General features: G+C 40.5%; 1 protein-coding gene across 1 annotated transcript; it reads right to left on the reverse strand.

Annotated features, from left to right (window-relative positions):
• Window positions 1-4,951: 4,951 nt before the first annotated feature.
• Window positions 4,952-15,244, reverse strand: LOC133631328 (uncharacterized). The gene is made up of 6 exons (XM_062023508.1): window positions 15,109-15,244; window positions 10,694-10,876; window positions 10,383-10,622; window positions 5,990-6,088; window positions 5,848-5,865; window positions 4,952-5,775 (listed from the first exon to the last, which is right to left on the reverse strand). Exons 1-6 carry the CDS (start codon window positions 15,173-15,175, stop codon window positions 5,681-5,683), a joined length of 702 nt encoding a protein of 233 aa, XP_061879492.1. The 5' UTR covers window positions 15,176-15,244; the 3' UTR covers window positions 4,952-5,680.
• Between the last annotated feature and the right edge of the window lie 2,123 nt (window positions 15,245-17,367).

The raw sequence follows: 17,367 nt of genomic DNA on the forward strand, positions 1-17,367 counted from the left end.
ACCGATAATTAAAAAAAGATACCGATAATTTCCGATATTACATTTTTAAGCATTTATCGGCCGATAATATCGGCAGGTCGATATTATCGGACATCTCTAATAATGTTCATCATTGATATTAATTTTCATTTTATTTTTATTTTTTTTACATATTGTAATATCTGTGGTAGTTGTGTAAGTGTACTGTGCCTTTAAGGGTTGGTGAACGCGCATGCACGGGAGAGTGAGTGAGAAGCGGAAGGGTGTGAGCATGAGTTGTGGCTAACAGCAGCTCGTGTATGTATGTGTGTGCGTTACTTTGGAACTACCAACAAGTTACCGCTTGTAATAAAGCAATTGAGCAGCGCTTCCTCGTCTGTGTCACTCCTTCTTCACTGCGGGGCATTACAATATGTAGCATAATCTACAAAGATGCAAATAATTGCTATTGTGACATCTAGTGGACACATTTAGAACAGCAGTTTCTTTCATTCAAAAATGTTGGCTCATTTTTATACTTCGGAAACTCATCCCGCAGGCCGGATCAAACCTGTTCGCGGGGCTTATCCGTACGTTCGACACCCCTGGTTTAAAGTATAGCTGTTAAATTAATAATTTGTTCAATCAGATTAATCACATTTTGGAATTTGGATTAATCATGACCAGTGTTGGGACTACTGTAACTTACTGTAACGCCGTTATTTACGGCGGTAACTATGAGTCTAACGCGGTATTTTTTATATTCAGTAACTCAGTTACCGTTACTACATGATGCGTTACTGCGTTATTTTACGTTATTTTTTATGTAGTATCGGCTAGAAACTGAGAAGATCTGAGTGTGTTTTATTGGAGAGCTGCGGTGTGTCGTCCTTCTGATTCTTCCTGTGTCACAAGAGGCGCGCTGTGTGTGTGTGTGTGTGCGTGTGTGTGTCTGTGTGTGGGTGGGTATATATATATATATATATATATATATATATATATATATATATATATATATATATATATATATATATATATATATATATATATATATATATATATATATATATATATATATATATATATATGTATATATATATATATATATATATATATATATATATATATATATATATATATATATATATATATTTATATTTATTTTATTTACATTAAAAAAAAAAAATACTTGAATTTCAGTGTTCCTGTGGCTGTCCATTAGATGGCAGTATTGTCCTGTTTAACTTCTCCGTTCTTAATGAGTATATCATTTCGGCCACTGTGTTCAATGGAGAAGTCTGTTCTACAAAATTTACAGGCAACATACACCTTCCCCTTCAAACTGTCCTGGATGAACTGAAATTCTTGTTTCCATTCGTTTTGGAACTTGCAAGCGTATTTCTTCATCTTGCCCCCACGCAGTCTCAGGTCCGCATTGAGCTGGAGGGGGCATGGCCTCCAGCTCCGGCTGAATACCGGGAGTTTGTCGGGAGAAAATCTCTGCCGGGAGGTTGTCGGGAGAGGCGCTGAATACCGGGATTCTCCCGCTAAAAACGGGAGGGTTGGCAAGTATGACCTAAGGATTTTAACGAGGCACTGCTAGCCAGGACAAGATTGATAGAGCCATTGCAGCGTATGTGCAAGAAGACATGCAGGCTATTTCTACAGTGGCGTCACCCGCTTTCAGGCAGCTAATTAGCATAGATAGCGGGCGTCAAACGGCAAATGGCACGAAAACATGTTCCAAGTTCCTGGACACAGTGGACAGTGAGCACACAAAAATGGAAAGCAAGCTAATGAAGACACTACAAACTCTGCCTCTGCTCATCATTCAGCACTGAAGGTACACACACTCAATTCTTTAATATACTCTTTCATTCTAGACTTCTAGAGTGTTTGATTATCACATCACTCTAAATGTATAGACTATAAAGTTCACAAACATAAAGAGGGATCCTAGTGGGCCAGGCCAGTCTTTCCTTTTCTCTAAACTAAAACTGGGGAAATGCGTAGAGTGTTCTGGGCTTCAGTACAGTGTTGATCTCATGAAGACATGATTTTATTTCACAATTTTTTGAGAGAAAAAAAAAACGCCTGATTAGGCGTGTGTATAGCAGTATGTGTGCAGTATATAGTGAAGTTTTTGTTTTAATATATTTTCTGTAGGAGAACAAACATGACACAAACCTTGGTAATTGTTAGAAATCCCACTGTTTATGTTATACATGCTTCACTGATGAGGGTATTTTGCAAGCACCAATTTGTCCTACTAACTTCAGCGATCCTTGAACTCATCGTAGTTTGTTTAAATGTACAATTTTCTCCAATGCTGCCACAGAAAGACGTGTTTTATGCCACTCCTTCTTTGTCTCATTTTGTCCACCAAACTTTTTATTCTGTGCGTGAATGCACAAAGGTGAGCTTTGTTGATTTTATTGATTTGCTGGAGTGCTTATCAGGCATATTTGGTCAATCCATGACTGCAAGCTAATCGATGCTAACATGCTATTTAGGCTAGCTGTATGTACATATTGCATCATTATGCCTCATTTGTAGGTATATTTAAGCTCATTTAATTGCCTTTACTTATGTCCTCTGTGTATTTAATTTATATTTGCATGTCTCATGACACATTATTTGTATGTAATATTGGCTGCATTTCCCATAGTTGTTTGTGTGACATGTTGTTCCAGACCACAGCAAACGTTACGCAGCTTGTAAAGATTGTAATAAATCCATTAGAAGAAGACAGCCTGCTGTTTCCTTAAACTTGGACACTTACATCTATATCTTTGGCCATTCTAAGCCAGTAAAATTTTTAATTTTCTGTCAACAACAGAGCGACACAGTCATTTTGATAGTAGGCTAATATAGCTAATATAGACACTTATATCATGTGTTGCCTTCATTATAACACTGAAATAAGCCTTTTGAATTTTTGCGGCTCCATAGAGATTTTTGTTTTGTATTTTTGGTCCAATATGGCTCTTTCAACATTTTGGGTTGCCGACCCCTGTCCTAGTAGCAGGAGAAGTACAATGTTTTATTTCGCTTTGCAGTGGTGGTCATACTGATTTTTTATATCTTTTTACTGTCATGTTGTGTGTAATTTGTTGCAATGTTACAAGTCACAACAACCAACATATTGCTCCAAAGAAGAAAAAAGACGTATATATATATATATATATATATATATATATGTGTATACAGTATATGTGTGTGTTTAAAGACAGCAAGACAATAGTACATTGGCACTTTTTATCAACACAATAATAAGTGTACAGTTGAAAAGTATTGGTCAAAATCATCAAATTACTTAATAAAAACTACTGTGAGTTGTAGGTATTAAGTTCTGAATACACAATACAATACAAACATTGTACACAAACAAAGTTTTTACTATTTAAATTAAAGCCCCACCTAAAGTACCAGTGGAGTGGAAAAACAAGATGTTTAGTTTTGCATGTCTCATGACACATTATCTGTATGTAATACTTGCTGCATTTCAGATCGTTGTTTGTGTTGTTCCAGACCACAGCAAACATTTTACCTAGCTTGCCAAAGATTGTAATAAATCTATTAAAAAAAGACAGCCTGCCGTTTCCTTTAACTTGGACACACACGTCTATACCTTTGGCCATTAAAAGCCAGTAATTTCCAAGAGTTATCTCACCTTCTGAGTAGCATTTGATTTAATGATTTATAATGTTGTAAAAATGTGTAAGTTAACTATTAAAATTCAACATTTCTGTCAACGAAGATTTGCTTCAGCCTGCGACACAGTCATTTTGATAGTAGGCTATTATAGCTAATATAGACACTTACGTCATGTGTTGCCTTCATTATAAGACTTAAATACGGCTTTTCATTTTTTGCGGCTCCACACAGATTCGTTTTTTGGATTTTGGTCCAATATGGCTCTTTCAACGTTTTTGGTTACCGACCCCTGTCCCGGTAGCTGTGTGCTTTCTGCCTGTTGTACCTCGTCCAAGATTAAAAAGTAAAGGTGACCTTTGAGTCAGTTGCTCCTAAATAGTGGCGTGCACTCCCATATGATCTGAGAGATGCCAACTAGTGACGTAATAAAGTCGTTCGTGGCAGATTACGTCCTCTACAAAGCGAGGCTACAATGCACATACTTGTGGATCCACAAGGTAGTAACGGACCCACGGCAATTATGCCGCAAATCCGTAGATTTTAGTATTGACCCGTGGCGCAGGTGTCACAGGTCCGTTCCACCTTTTGTCGTACATCCGCTTTGGTTCCAGAACGCATACTTTTTCCTCTAAAGTAGCATACACTATATTGCAAAAAGTATTTGGCCACCTGCCTTGACTCACATATGAACTTGAAGTGCCATCCCATTCCTAACCCATAGGGTTCAATATGATGTCGGTCCACCTTTTGTAGCTATTACAGCTTCATCTCTTCTGGGAAGGCTGTCCACAAAGTTGTGGAATGTGTTTATAGGAATTTTCCACCATTCTTCCAAAAGCGCATTGGTGAGGTCACGCACCGATGTTGGTCGAGAAGACCTGGCTCTCAGTCTCCGTTCTAATTTATCCCAAATGTGTTCTATCGCAGTGGTCCCCAACCTTTTTGTAGCTGCGGACCGGTCAACGCTTGAAAATTTGTCCCACGGACCGGGGGGGTTTGTAAAAAAAAAATACAATCATGTGTGCTTACGGACTGTATCCCTGCAGACTGTGTTGATCTATATTGATATATAATGTAGGAACCATAAATATTAATAATGGAAAGAGACAACCCGTTTGTGCGAATGAGTGTGAATGAGTGTACATGGGGGAGGGAGGTTTTTTTGGGTTGGGGCACTAATTGTAAGTGTATCTTGTGTTTTTTATGTTAATTTAATTAAATAAATAAACAAATATTAAAATATAAAATTGTATTTTTTTAATTTTTTAATTTCTTGTGCGGCCCGGTACCAATCGATCCACGGACCGGTACCGGGCCGCAGCCCGGTGGTTGGGGACCACTGTTCTATCGGGTTCAGGTCAGGACTCTGTGCAGGCCAGTCAAGTTCATCCACACCAGACTCTGGCATCCATGTCTTTATGTACCTTGCTTTGTGCACTGGTGCACAGTCATGTTGGAAGAGGAAGGGGCCTGCTCCAAACTGTTCTCACAAGGTTGGGAGAATGGAATTGTCCAAAATGTTTTCGTATCCTGGAGCATTCAAAGTTCCTTTCACTGCAACCAAGGGGCCAAGCCCAACTCCTGAAAAACAACCCCACACCATAAATCCATCCATCCATCCATTTTCTACCGCCTGTCCCTCCTACACCAAATTTCACACTCGGCACAATGCAGTCCGAAATGTACCGTTCTCCTGGCAACCTCCAAACTTAGACTCGTCCATCAGATTGCCAGATGGAAAAGCGTGATTCATCACTCCAGAGAACGCATCTCCACTGCTCTAGAGTCTAGTGGCGACGTGCTTTACACCACTGGATCCGACGCTTTGCATTGGACTTGGTGATGTATGGCTTAGATGCAGCTGCTCGGCCATGGAAACCCATTCCATGAAGCTCTCTGCGTACTGTACGTGGGCTAATTGGAAGGTCACATGAAGTTTGGAGCTCTGTAGCAACTGACTGTGCGATCCTGATCATTTGGATGGGTGGCCAAATACTTTTGGCAATATAGTGTATGTACATTTATTGAGTGACTACAATAAAGCAATTAAGATACAGGATAAAAGTTAATAATTTATAAAGGTATGATAATCATTGGATTTTATCGCTGAATTCAGCCCTGCCATGTTCTTAGGGTAGTGTACGATAGATCCAAGAACCCCTGTGAGGATAAAAAAAGCGATTATCCAAAAACACACACTGATGAATTGCTCTACACAGAATATTCTCTTACCCCCAGGGAAAGTCAGACCTAGGGAAGAATGTGAGAGAGACAAAACACATGACCATGCTAAACTCCTGAGTATGTACACTCTTAAAGAATCCAAAGCAATGATAAGAAACAGTAAAACAAACAAAGAATGTAATTGACTCACCCTGTTTAGTGGCGAGGAGGAAGCTGATGCCAACAAGCCCAGTGAAGGCCAGAAGTGCCAAGATTGAGATCAAAAACTGCGGGGAAGGAATCTCTGGCTCTAAGAAACATTGCAAGATGTTACATTATGACATGACAGATGTAACGGTAGACCCTGATCACAGTTTGGTACACGCCTCTCTGTTAAGACCACGGTTCAATTTATTTTAAGTACAGTAAGGGAACAAAACACAAAACATAAAACTGGTTAGCGTTTGTGCAAACAGCTTTTATGCTTTAAAAAAAAACAAAAAACATAATGAGGGTCTTATGGAATAAATGGTAATTCAACATTGTATTTGAAATCAAAATGGGAAAATGAATTAAGGGTGATAATGACATCTGAGGAATGGTATGATATATGGGAAACCCAGTTTACTTCCACTAGTTTAAAACAATTGATGGTGTTTAATTGGAAAATGAGTCTTTTTTTCATTACACCCAAGTTTGTGGCTCCTTAAATTCACATCAGGCATACATTTTTTGAGGTTGTGCAAAAGTTAAATCATTTTGGGAAGAAGTACACTCAGTCATGTCTTAAGTGCTGGAATATAAAATTCCAATGTCATGCGTGACTATGTATATGGGACTTGCAGTGTCAGTTGTACGCACAGAGGATCATTATTTGCCTAAGGTGCTTTTTACAGCTTCTAGGAAAGCCATCACATGATGGATGCGGGTATAAACTCTAACCTCCTACTCAGAACCTGTGGCTAGACATTATTAAGGAAATATGGACAATAGAGAAAATATATAAAATATCATCGTTATTTTGGGGCGTCATGGCGTAGTGGGTAGAGCGCCCGTGTCAGAAACCTGAGGGTTGCAGGTTCGCTCCCCGCCTCTTACCATGCCGTTGTGTCCTTGGGCAGGACACTTCACCCTTGCCCCCGGTGCCGCTCACACCGGTGAATGAATGTTGAATGAATGATAGGTGGTGGTCGGAGGGGCCGTAGGCGCAAATTGGCAGCCACACTTCCGTCAGTCTACCCCAGGGCAGCTGTGGCTACGAAAGTAGCTTACCACCACTAGGTGTGAATGAATGATGGGTTTTTAACATGTAAAGCGACTTTGGGTACTTAGAAAAGCGCTATATAAATCCCAGTTATTATTATTATTATTATTATTTTAAAAAAACTATGCAATTTGGTGTTGTCTGTTTATCTGTGTTCAGCTCTGCGATGAGGTGGCGACTTGTCCAGGGTGTACCCTGCCTCCCTCCCCGCAGCTGGGATAGGCCCCTGCCCCCCACGATCCCGAGGGACAAGCAGTAGAAAATGGATGGATGGATCTATTATCTTTTATTTCCAAAAGGCATGTTGCATGTTAAAATGGTGATGTTTTAGGGGGAGACAAGCACCAATTAAAGAGTCCCTAGTATGCCAAACCAACTTGTCTTACCTATTGGTAACTGCTGTTGTGTATTTGGGATCTGCATAAGTCCGAAAATTTTAAATCAAACAGTAAAGGTATTGCAGAGATATTCATAAAACAATCTTGCCTAGCTTCATACGTCCTGCAAACGAGTCGTTCAAAATTTGCCAAACCTGTGACGTTTTTAGCACCGATGACATCACCGGATGATCCATAAATGGTATTATATATGCTCGAACTGCTTTGAGCGGGTCAACCACTGTTGTAGCCAATAAACTTATTTTGGCTCGTATATGCACATCCATCCTTTGCGGACTTTGAAGGCTACAACGGTGACTCCCATTTGTCACATATTCCAAACGTTTTTTTTTATCATCTTTAAAATCCCCCCCAAAAAAGACATAATGATTGTGAATTATCGGCAAAATTCAAAAAAAAAAGTGCAAATCCCCTTTAAGTTCTGCACTAGTTCATCCAAGATATCTTTATCATAATGTATTTATTCATTATTTATCCATCCATCCATCCATCCATTTTGTACCTCTTGTTCTTTTTGGGGTTTATCATTTATCAAGTCTATGTGTATTTAAAGGCCTACTGAAATTATTTTTTTTAAATTTAAACGGGGATAGCAGATCCATTCTATGTGTCATACTTGATCATTTCGCGATATATTGCCATATTTTTGCTGAGAGGATTTAGTAGAGAACATCGACGATAAAGTTCGCAACTTTTGGTCGCTGATAAAAAAAAGCCTTGCCTGTACCGGAAGTAGCGTGACGTCACAGGTTGAAGGGCTCCTCGCATTTCCCCATTGTTTACAATGCAGCCAGAGCGATTCGGACCGAGAAAGCGACGATTACCCCATTAATTTGAGCGAGGATGAAAGATTTGTGGATGAGGAACGTGAGAGTGAAGGACTAGAGTGTAGTGCAGGACGTATCTTTTTTTGCTCTGACCGTAACTTAGGTACAAGGGTTCATTGGATTCCACAATTTCTCCTTTTTCTATTGTGGATCACGGATTTGTATTTTAAACCACCTCGGATACTATATCCTCTTGAAAATGAGAGTCGAGAACGCGAAATGGACATTCACAGTGACTTTTATCTCCACGACAATACATCGGCGAAGCTCTTTAGCTACGGAGCTAATGTGATAGCACATCGGACTTAAATGCAGATAGAAACAAAAGAAATAAACCCCTGACTGGAAGGATAGACAGAAAATCAACAATACTATTAAACCATGGACCTGTAAATACACGGTTAATGCTTTCCAGCTTGGCGAAGCTTAACAATGCTGTTGCTAACGACGCCATTGAAGCTAACTTAGCAACGGGACCTCTACAGAGCTATGCTAAAAACATTAGCTATCCACCTACGCCAGCCCTCATCTGCTCATCAACACCCGTGCTCACCTGCGTTCCAGCGATCGACAGAGCGACGATCATAGATGTGGTCGGCGGCCCGGAGACGGAGAAAGTCAAGGTGAGGTCACCGGCTAGCGCGTCTGCTATCCATCTCAAAGTCCTCCTGGTTGTGTTGCTGTAGTCCGCCGCTAATACACCGATCCCACCTACAACTTTCTTCTTTGCAGTCTTCATTGTTCATTAAACAAATTGCAAAAGATTCACCAACACAGATGTCCAGAATACTGTGGAATTTTGAGATGGAAACAGAGCTTTTTGTATTGGATTCAATGGTGTACCAATACTTCCGGTTCAACGATTGACGTCACGCGCATACGTCATCATACATAGACGTTTTCAACCGGAAGTTTAGCGGGACATTTAAAATTGCACTTTATAAGTTAACCCGGCCGTATTGGCATGTGTTGCAATGTTAAGATTTCATCATTGATATATAAACTATTACACTGCGTGGTCGGTAGTAGTGGGTTTCTGTAGGCCTTTAACACATACTGCTAGTATATTTATAAAAATGAAATAAAATCAAATGTAAAAAACTGCAAACTGCTCGCAGGTTGTTCTCCTCAGGTAGACGAGTGCTTCTAAAATATTTTCTGACACCTTGCGCTTCATTCAACCAAACTGTAGTAACGAGCCACTTCATATTCTCAGTAATGGCAATGGCGTTGCAACGATGGGAACAGTAAATAATTTGATTACTCGTTACTGAAAAAAATAACCCCGTTATACTCTAAAGCCGTTATTACCAACACTGCATGCCGAGGTGTTGTTTTCCATGTCTTTTATTAACATACTGTATTTCTTTTTAAGCCCCAGTCTTGTCTATAGAGTTTCGCTTTTTTTTAGTTCAACCAAGACCGCCGACTTCACGTGATACTTGAAGATGCTTCATAATGAAAGCGAAACAATGCGGTGTTTACATACAAACTTAACCAATGTGAACATGGAAGATGTAATTATAAAATGAAATAGAAAAACAACAAATATAGAAACACACATTTTTACAATGGAGTTCAGGGTGCACATCGTGCCGTCAACAAACTGCGAGCACTGCACAAAAATCTAACTACAAAGATGACGGTCATGTTGCATTTTACTGTTTCATTATTCTTATCTGTTGAGTGGATAATTTACAATAAAAAAAAAGGTATTGTGCGTTGCTACAGCATTAGTCTGTTGCCAGCCACAATCGATTGGAGTAGCGGCAGCCAATCCAGAGGGCGCTTAAAGTCAGCTGACACGTCATCTTTAAACAGTGTGCAATGTGACGTGGGTTACACTTGAATTGCTATTGTGACATCCAGTGGACACATTTAGAACAGCAGTTTCTTTCATTAAAAAATTGCAGCTCACGTTATACTTAAACTTATTTTGCGGGCCATGGGCCGGATAAAACCTGTCTGCGGGCCTGATACAGCCCCCGGGCCGTACGTTTGATACCCCTGACCTAGACGGTAAGGTCAAATCAAAAAGTTTGCTGAAATATGAGGGGTGTACTCACTCGAAATGTGATAAAATACTGTATGTTTGTGACATAATAATGTATATACCTGGCTGCTCTTCAGAAAGCTTCAATTCCCTCATCAGGATCATGCATTCATCCTCCAGTGAGCTCCGCCCCACTCGCTCCCACAACGCTTTGAGGGCCGCTGCTTGGGGAGTGTGAGCTGTCCAAGTGCCATTGTGGTTCAGAGACAGGTAGACCACACCGTCGTAGAAAAAACGATCTGTCCTCTGCAGCTCGGACCCCTCCAGTGTGCAGTCACGAGACCAAATGTAGCTTTGGTTCCCTGGGGTGTACAATATAAGACATGAAGACATATATGAGGTTTCATTCCTTGATAGTTCATTATTATCTTACCCAGCAATGCCGACTGGTTTCCACTGAGGAGTCTAAGAGCGAGTAAATCAGCTGACATTCTTTGAAGAATGTTGCTGAGCTCCTGGTTGGTGGCAAGAAGGGGGACTCCATTGAGAAGAACTCGCCCGGTGACGGGCCGATGACCCAAAACGACCGGCTGCTGGATCTGAACATTAATCCTATCTAAAACAGATGGCAAGGTGAATATGCGCGTCAAGGGTTTGCAAGTCACAGGAGAAAGAAAGCAGGTTAAAATGTAACAAACTTTAAGTCTAAAGTGCAGACAACAAAGTGGAAGTATGCATTTATAATGAATAATGTTATTCCCTTCAATCAGAGGTGTCCAATGTTTAACTCGGGTTCATTTGAGGCCAGTGGATCAATAGTTATTGGCCCATGTCATGGTCTAAAACAGGGGTCTCAAACTCATTTTAGCTCAGGGGCCACATGGAGGAAAATCTGTGTACACGGTATTAAAACAAAAATAAATAAAGACAACTTCAGATGCTTTTCTTTGTCGTACTTTGATCAAAAATAGAACAAACACATTCTGAAAGTATTACAATAAAAATATAGCAAAAAATACCGGCAATGGTAAAATTTAGATCCATGAAGGAAAGAAGAAAGTGAATGAATGTTTACAACTGAATACATTTACATATGCATAAAAATTTAATTTTCTTTTGTATTATTTTTTTTAATGAATTAAGTAACATTTATGACAACCTTTTTCCAAAACACAATATAGAATGTGAGATGTAACAGTATAATGCATACATTTATCATTTGTTTTCAAAACGGTTACAAAAAAGTGGGACCCCAAAAATGTACAGTGGGACCCCATTTTTATGACTTGATGGGGTCTCTGGGACCCCATCAAGTCATAAAAATGGGAGTATTGATGGAATATTGGTGTGTGCAAAACAGCAGCAGGCGGCTTTGGCCTGCGGGCCGGTTCTAATACTAATCAAATATCATCCTGGGGGCCATAGATAATTCAATCGCGGACCGGATCTGGCATGAAAAAGCGCAGATTCCAACCACTGAAATACTTTGTATCAGAGGTGTGGACTCGAGTCACATGACTTGGACTCGAGTCAGACTCGAGTCATGAATTTGATGACTTCAGACTCGACTTGACAAAATGTAAAGAGACTTGCAACTCGACTTAGACTTCAACATCAATGACTTGTGACTTCACTTGGACTTGAGCCTTTTGACTTGACAAGACTTGCTTCTTTCCCCAAAACCCAAAGATTAAAAAGTTATCCAGGAGCGCTCCGTATCTTTCATTGTGTACGTGTGTGCCTGTCAGCGTGTGTGCTGCCTGTCAGTACAACATCCAATCAAATTAGATCCACGTTGTTTTCATCCCACAACATTCATCCAATCAAATTGCAGGACAACCAACAAAGAAGAGTTGTCAAACAACGCGCCAGTGAGGAAAAATTATGCCAAAGTTAGTTTCGTCCGGGTATTAAAACTACGAGTTGGTCGACAAAAAACGAATTGCAGTATGCAAAACATGCGGTTCGAAGATTACAGACGGAGACGCAACAACTTCCAACTTCGTTCGACATTTGAAGTTGCACAAAGAACGGTAAGTTTTGAATGTAAGCTAACGTTTATTGGCTAAGTAACGTAACTTTTATTTGCTGTGTAGTTAAATCCGTGAGGCTGTAAACTCACTGCTAACGTCATAACCATAGACATCTTATAAGTAGACACAGCATCGACCACTACTGCCTACTGGCGCTGACGAGACACGGGGCCGCCATCTTGGAGTGGTGATCTGCTCCACTCAGTGCAATTCATTTGGCAGGAGCAATGAATCAGTGCATTTAATTCATTCTACCTCACTGAATACCACTGATTTTCACGCGTTTTGTTTGTCATACGTGTAGCTATGATAAAGGACACATGTTTTGGCGTGTTTTGTTATTCATAGTTTGCTTAACAGTAATAGAATATTCTTATATGCTATAAGTAACCAGACGTCCGAGATCAAAACTGGGAATATAATCCCAGAGAAGGGGGAAAAAAACGGTCAGCTATTTTTAAATTGAAGAAACAAAATGATTAGGTTATTTATACATGCGTATATCCTACATAAACAATGTATGAATACATTAGATATCTGTATATCTTAGGGACCTATAGACTGTATCTCTGTTGCAGTTGAGGGGATCCGGTTTGGTAGCTGCTGGATTAGGTCTCTGCTTTTTGCAGATGATGTGGTCCTGATGGTTTCATCTGGCCAGGATCTTCAGCTCTCACTGGATCGGTTCACAGCCGAGAGTGAAGCGACTGGGATGAGAATCAGCACCTCCAAGTCTGAGTCCATGATTCTCGCCCGGAAAAGGGTGGAGTGCCATCTCCAGGTTGGAGAGGAGATCCTGCCCCAAGTGGAGGAGTTCAAGTACCTTGGAGTCTTGATCACGAGTGAGGGAAGAGTGGATTGTGAGATCGACAGGTGGATTGGTGCGGCGTCTTCAGTATTGCGAACGCTGTATCGATCCATTGTGGTGAAGAAGGAGCTGAGCCGGAAGGCAAAGCTCTCAATTTACCGGTCGATCTACGTTCCCATCCTCACCTATGGTCATGAGCTTTGGGTTATGACCGAAAGGACAAGATCACGGGTACAAGCGGCCGAAATGAGCGTCCTCCGCCGGGTGGCGGGGCTCTCCCTTAGAGATAGGATGAGAAGCTCTGCCATCCGGAGGGAGCTCAAAGTAAAGCCGCTGCTCCTCCACATCGAGAGGACCCAGATGAGGTGGTTCAGGCATCTGGTCAGGATGCCACCCGAACGCCTTCCTAGGGAGGTGTTTAGGGCACGTCCGACCGGTAGGAGGCCACGGGGAAGACCCAGGACACGTTGGGAAGACTATGTCTCCCGGCTGGTCTAGGAACGCCTCTGGATCCCCCGGGGAGAGCTGGACGAAGTGGCTAGGGAGAGGGAAGTCTGGGCTTCCCTGCTTAGGCTTCTGCCCCCGCGACCCGACCTGGGATAAGCGGAAGAAGATGGATGGATGGGCCTGAGCTCATCTAAAATGGACTGATGCAAAGTGGAAAAGTGTTCTGTGGTCTGACGAGTCCACATTTCAAATTGTTTTTGGAAACTGTGGACGTTGTGTCCTCCGGACCAAAGAGGAAAATAACCATCCGGATTGTTATAGGCGCAAAGTTCAAAAGCCAGCATCTGCGATGGTATGGGGGTGTATTAGTGCCCAAGGCATGGGTAACTTACACATTTGTGAGGGCAACATTAATGCTGAAAGGTACGTACAGGTTTTGGAGCAACATGTGTTGCCATCCAAGCAACGTTATCATGGACGCCCCTGCTTATTTCAGCAAGACAATGCCAAGCCACGTGTTACAACAGCGTGGCTTCATAGTAAAGAGTGCGGGTAGACTGTCTGCCTGTAGTCCAAACCTGTCTCCCATTGAAAATGTGTGGCACATTATGAAGCCTAAAATACCACAACGGAGGCCCCGCCCGGACTGTTGAACAACTTAAGCTGTACATCAAGCAAGAATGGGAAAGAATTCCACCTGAAAAGCTTCAAAAATTGGTCTCCTCAGTTCCCAAACGTTTACTGAGTGTTGTTAAAAGGAAATGCAATGTAACACAATGGTAAAAATGCCTCTGTGCCAACTTTTTTTGCAATGGTGTTGCTACCATTAAATTCAAAGTTAATGATTTTTTGCAAAAAATAAAGTTTCCAGTTCGAACATTAAATATATTGTCCTTGCAGTCTATTCAATTGAATATAAGTTGAAAAGGATTTGCAAATCATTGTATTCTGTTTTTATTTACGAATTACACAACGTGCCAACTTCACTGGTTTTGGGTTTTGTACATACATCTATAATCATAAGTTATTCACGGTTACAAGCAGCCCTCTGAGTGTGGGCAGCCATAACTGCCCTGGCATAAAACCTAATTAGTATACAGTATAAAAGTTCAAGTTTTCCTTTTCTTTTTGATACATGCAACAATCACTTTGCTGGATGTGATAGCTCCCGAAAAAGGAAAAATAGACCAAAGGGCATAAAAGGTAACAATAACTACAAACCTTTGTCTTTAAACATGTACAGGATATTTTCTTATTTTACGACCCCAAATCTTCCTGTGTCCAACACCATTGACGGAGTAAAAGTAGCGTTTCTTCTTGACAAAAATGTTCAAGTCAAAGTAAAAAAATATGTTGCATTAAAACTATTGTGACGTGACGTATAATATTCCAAAACGTTACATAAGTAAATATAACAAGTGCAACAAATACAGTAGCCATATAGTAAACAGTGTGCATTAACTTTTTTTAAAAAAAATTAAATACGTCATGCATTTATACATTTTCAGTTTTTGCATACAAAATGACATATTTACGATACGAGGCGTAAGTGTTTCTTACCGACAAGAGCCGGGAGAACCAGCGATGTTTGAGCCAACATGAGCAGAATAAGGCATTGAAAATACATGTCTGTTCAGGTTTAAGTCCTCAAACGTCTGCAATATTAAAACTAATCACAACTTCTAAACAGACATTGACTGACCACAACTCCGACGTGCGCCTCATAAGAGTCTCCGCCAACGCGTGTCATCTTGATCGCTTGTGATTGGCTCTCACTTGTGGTCACGTGGGCTGTACCACCTTGTTTCCCCCAAAGGTTTCTTTAAAACGGCAGCGCATGTGCCTCACAATACAAAGGTCCTGGGTTCGATCCTCGGCTCACAGTCTCTGTGTGGAGTTTGCATGCATGTTCTCCCCGTGACTGTGTGGGTTCCACCTCCAAAGACATGCACCTGGGGATAGGTTGATTGTCAACACTAAATGGTCCCTAGTAGTGTTGTAACGATACCAATATTTTGGTACAGGTAGTAAAAATGTTTTCGGTACTTTTCTAAATAAAGGGGACCACAAAAAAATGGCATTATTGGCTTTATTTTAACAAAAAATCTTAGGGTACATTAAACATATGTTTCTTCTTGCAGTTAAGTCCTTAAATAAAATAGTGAACATACTAGACAACTTGTCTTTTATTAGTAAATAAACAAACAAAGGCTCCTAATTAGTCTGCTGAGGTATGCAGTAACATATTGTGTCATTTATCATTCTATTATTTTGTCAACATTATTAAGGACAAGTGGTAGAAACATAATTACTTGTTCATTTACTGTTAATATCTGCTTACTTTCCTTCTTCTCTTCTTGTCCAGCTCCTCCCGGGGAATTCCGAGGCGTTCCCAGGCCAGCTGGGAGACATAGTTTTCCCAACGTGTCCTGGGTTTTCCCCTTGGCCTCCTGGACGAAGTGGCTGGGGAGAGGGAAGTCTGGGTTTCTCTGCTTAGGCTGCTGCCCCCGCGACCTGACCTTGGATAAGCGGAAGAAAATGGATGGATCTGCTTACTTTCTCTTTTAAGATGTTCTATGTCTACACTTTTGTTAAAATGTAATAATCACTTATTGTTCTGTTAGTTGATACTTTACATTAGTTTTGGATGATACCACACATTTAGGTATCAATCCGATACTAGGTAGTCACAGGATCATACATTAGTCATATTCAAAGTCCTCATGTTAGCATCGATTAGCTTGCAGTCATGCAGTGACCAAATATGCCTGATTAGCACTCCAACAAGTCAATAACATCAACAAAGCTCACCTTTGTGCATTCACGCACAGTATAAAACGTTTGGTGGACAAAATGAGACAAAGGAGTGGCACAAAACATGCCTTTCTGTGGCAGCATCGGAGAAAGTTGAACATGTAAACAATCCACGATTAGTTCAAGGATCACTGAAATTAGTAGGACAAACCGGTGCTTGCCAAATACTTTCATCAGTGAAGCATTTTTAATATAATCAGTGGGATTTCTGACAAATAGGAAGGTTTGTGTCATGTTTGTTTTCCTGCAGAAAATGAATGTATGAAATAGGTTTATTTCGGTCATATAATCAACCATTAACCATTTTGTGTGACCGTTTAACAGTACAGATTATACATTAACAATCATACACATTTACACACAAAAAGAAAAGAAAAGAAAAGAAAAAGAATGACCGAAAAAAGAAATAGGCTGAAGCCAAAGCTTATATTTTCCTATCCTAAAATATATTAAAACAAAAAATGTTTTTTTTTCTTCATCTTTTTCCATTTTCACACATCTCTGAAAGAGGTCCAGAGATATAACAAAGGTCTTAACTCATTCTCCTTCTATGCCACATCAATATGGAATGCACTCCCAACAGGTGTAAAAGAAAGGGCCTCTCTACCCTCCTTCAAAACCGCACTAAAAGAACACTTACAGGCAACTTCAACTGTAAACTAACAAACTTCCTTTCACATCCTACCTCCCCGGATTGTAAATAATCAAATGTATATAATCAAATGTAGATACTTATACTTATTCTTATTCTTGTACTTTCTGATCTCTATCTCTATGTCCACTACTTGCTGTACATATCCTACCAAGTCAGTCCTACACTATTCCAATGTCCATTTCTCTGATGATGCAATTGTTGATTACTGGAGTGTTGATATCAACCAAACCGGGAGGGCGTGGCGAAGTTGGTAGAGTGGCCGTGCCAGCAATCAGAGTTAGCTGGTTACTGGGGTTCAATCCCCACCTTCTACCATCCTAGTCACATCCGTTGTGTCCTTGGGCAAGACA

This window comes from Entelurus aequoreus, linkage group LG16 (genome assembly GCF_033978785.1).
Source record: "Entelurus aequoreus isolate RoL-2023_Sb linkage group LG16, RoL_Eaeq_v1.1, whole genome shotgun sequence".
Lineage (NCBI taxonomy): Eukaryota > Metazoa > Chordata > Actinopteri > Syngnathiformes > Syngnathidae > Entelurus > Entelurus aequoreus.

Bases quoted from the DNA above. Each gene is read 5' to 3' on its own strand.
- LOC133631328 (XM_062023508.1), bottom strand. From the start codon at position 15,175: ATGTATTTTCAATGCCTTATTCTGCTCATGTTGGCTCAAACATCGCTG. The intron at 10,877-15,108 runs GTAAGAAACACT...CATCTGTTTTAG, and splicing joins GGTTCTCCCGGCTCTTGTCG to ATAGGATTAATGTTCAGATC. The intron at 6,089-10,382 runs GTATATACATTA...AATGTTTCTTAG, and splicing joins GCTTTCTGAAGAGCAGCCAG to AGCCAGAGATTCCTTCCCCG.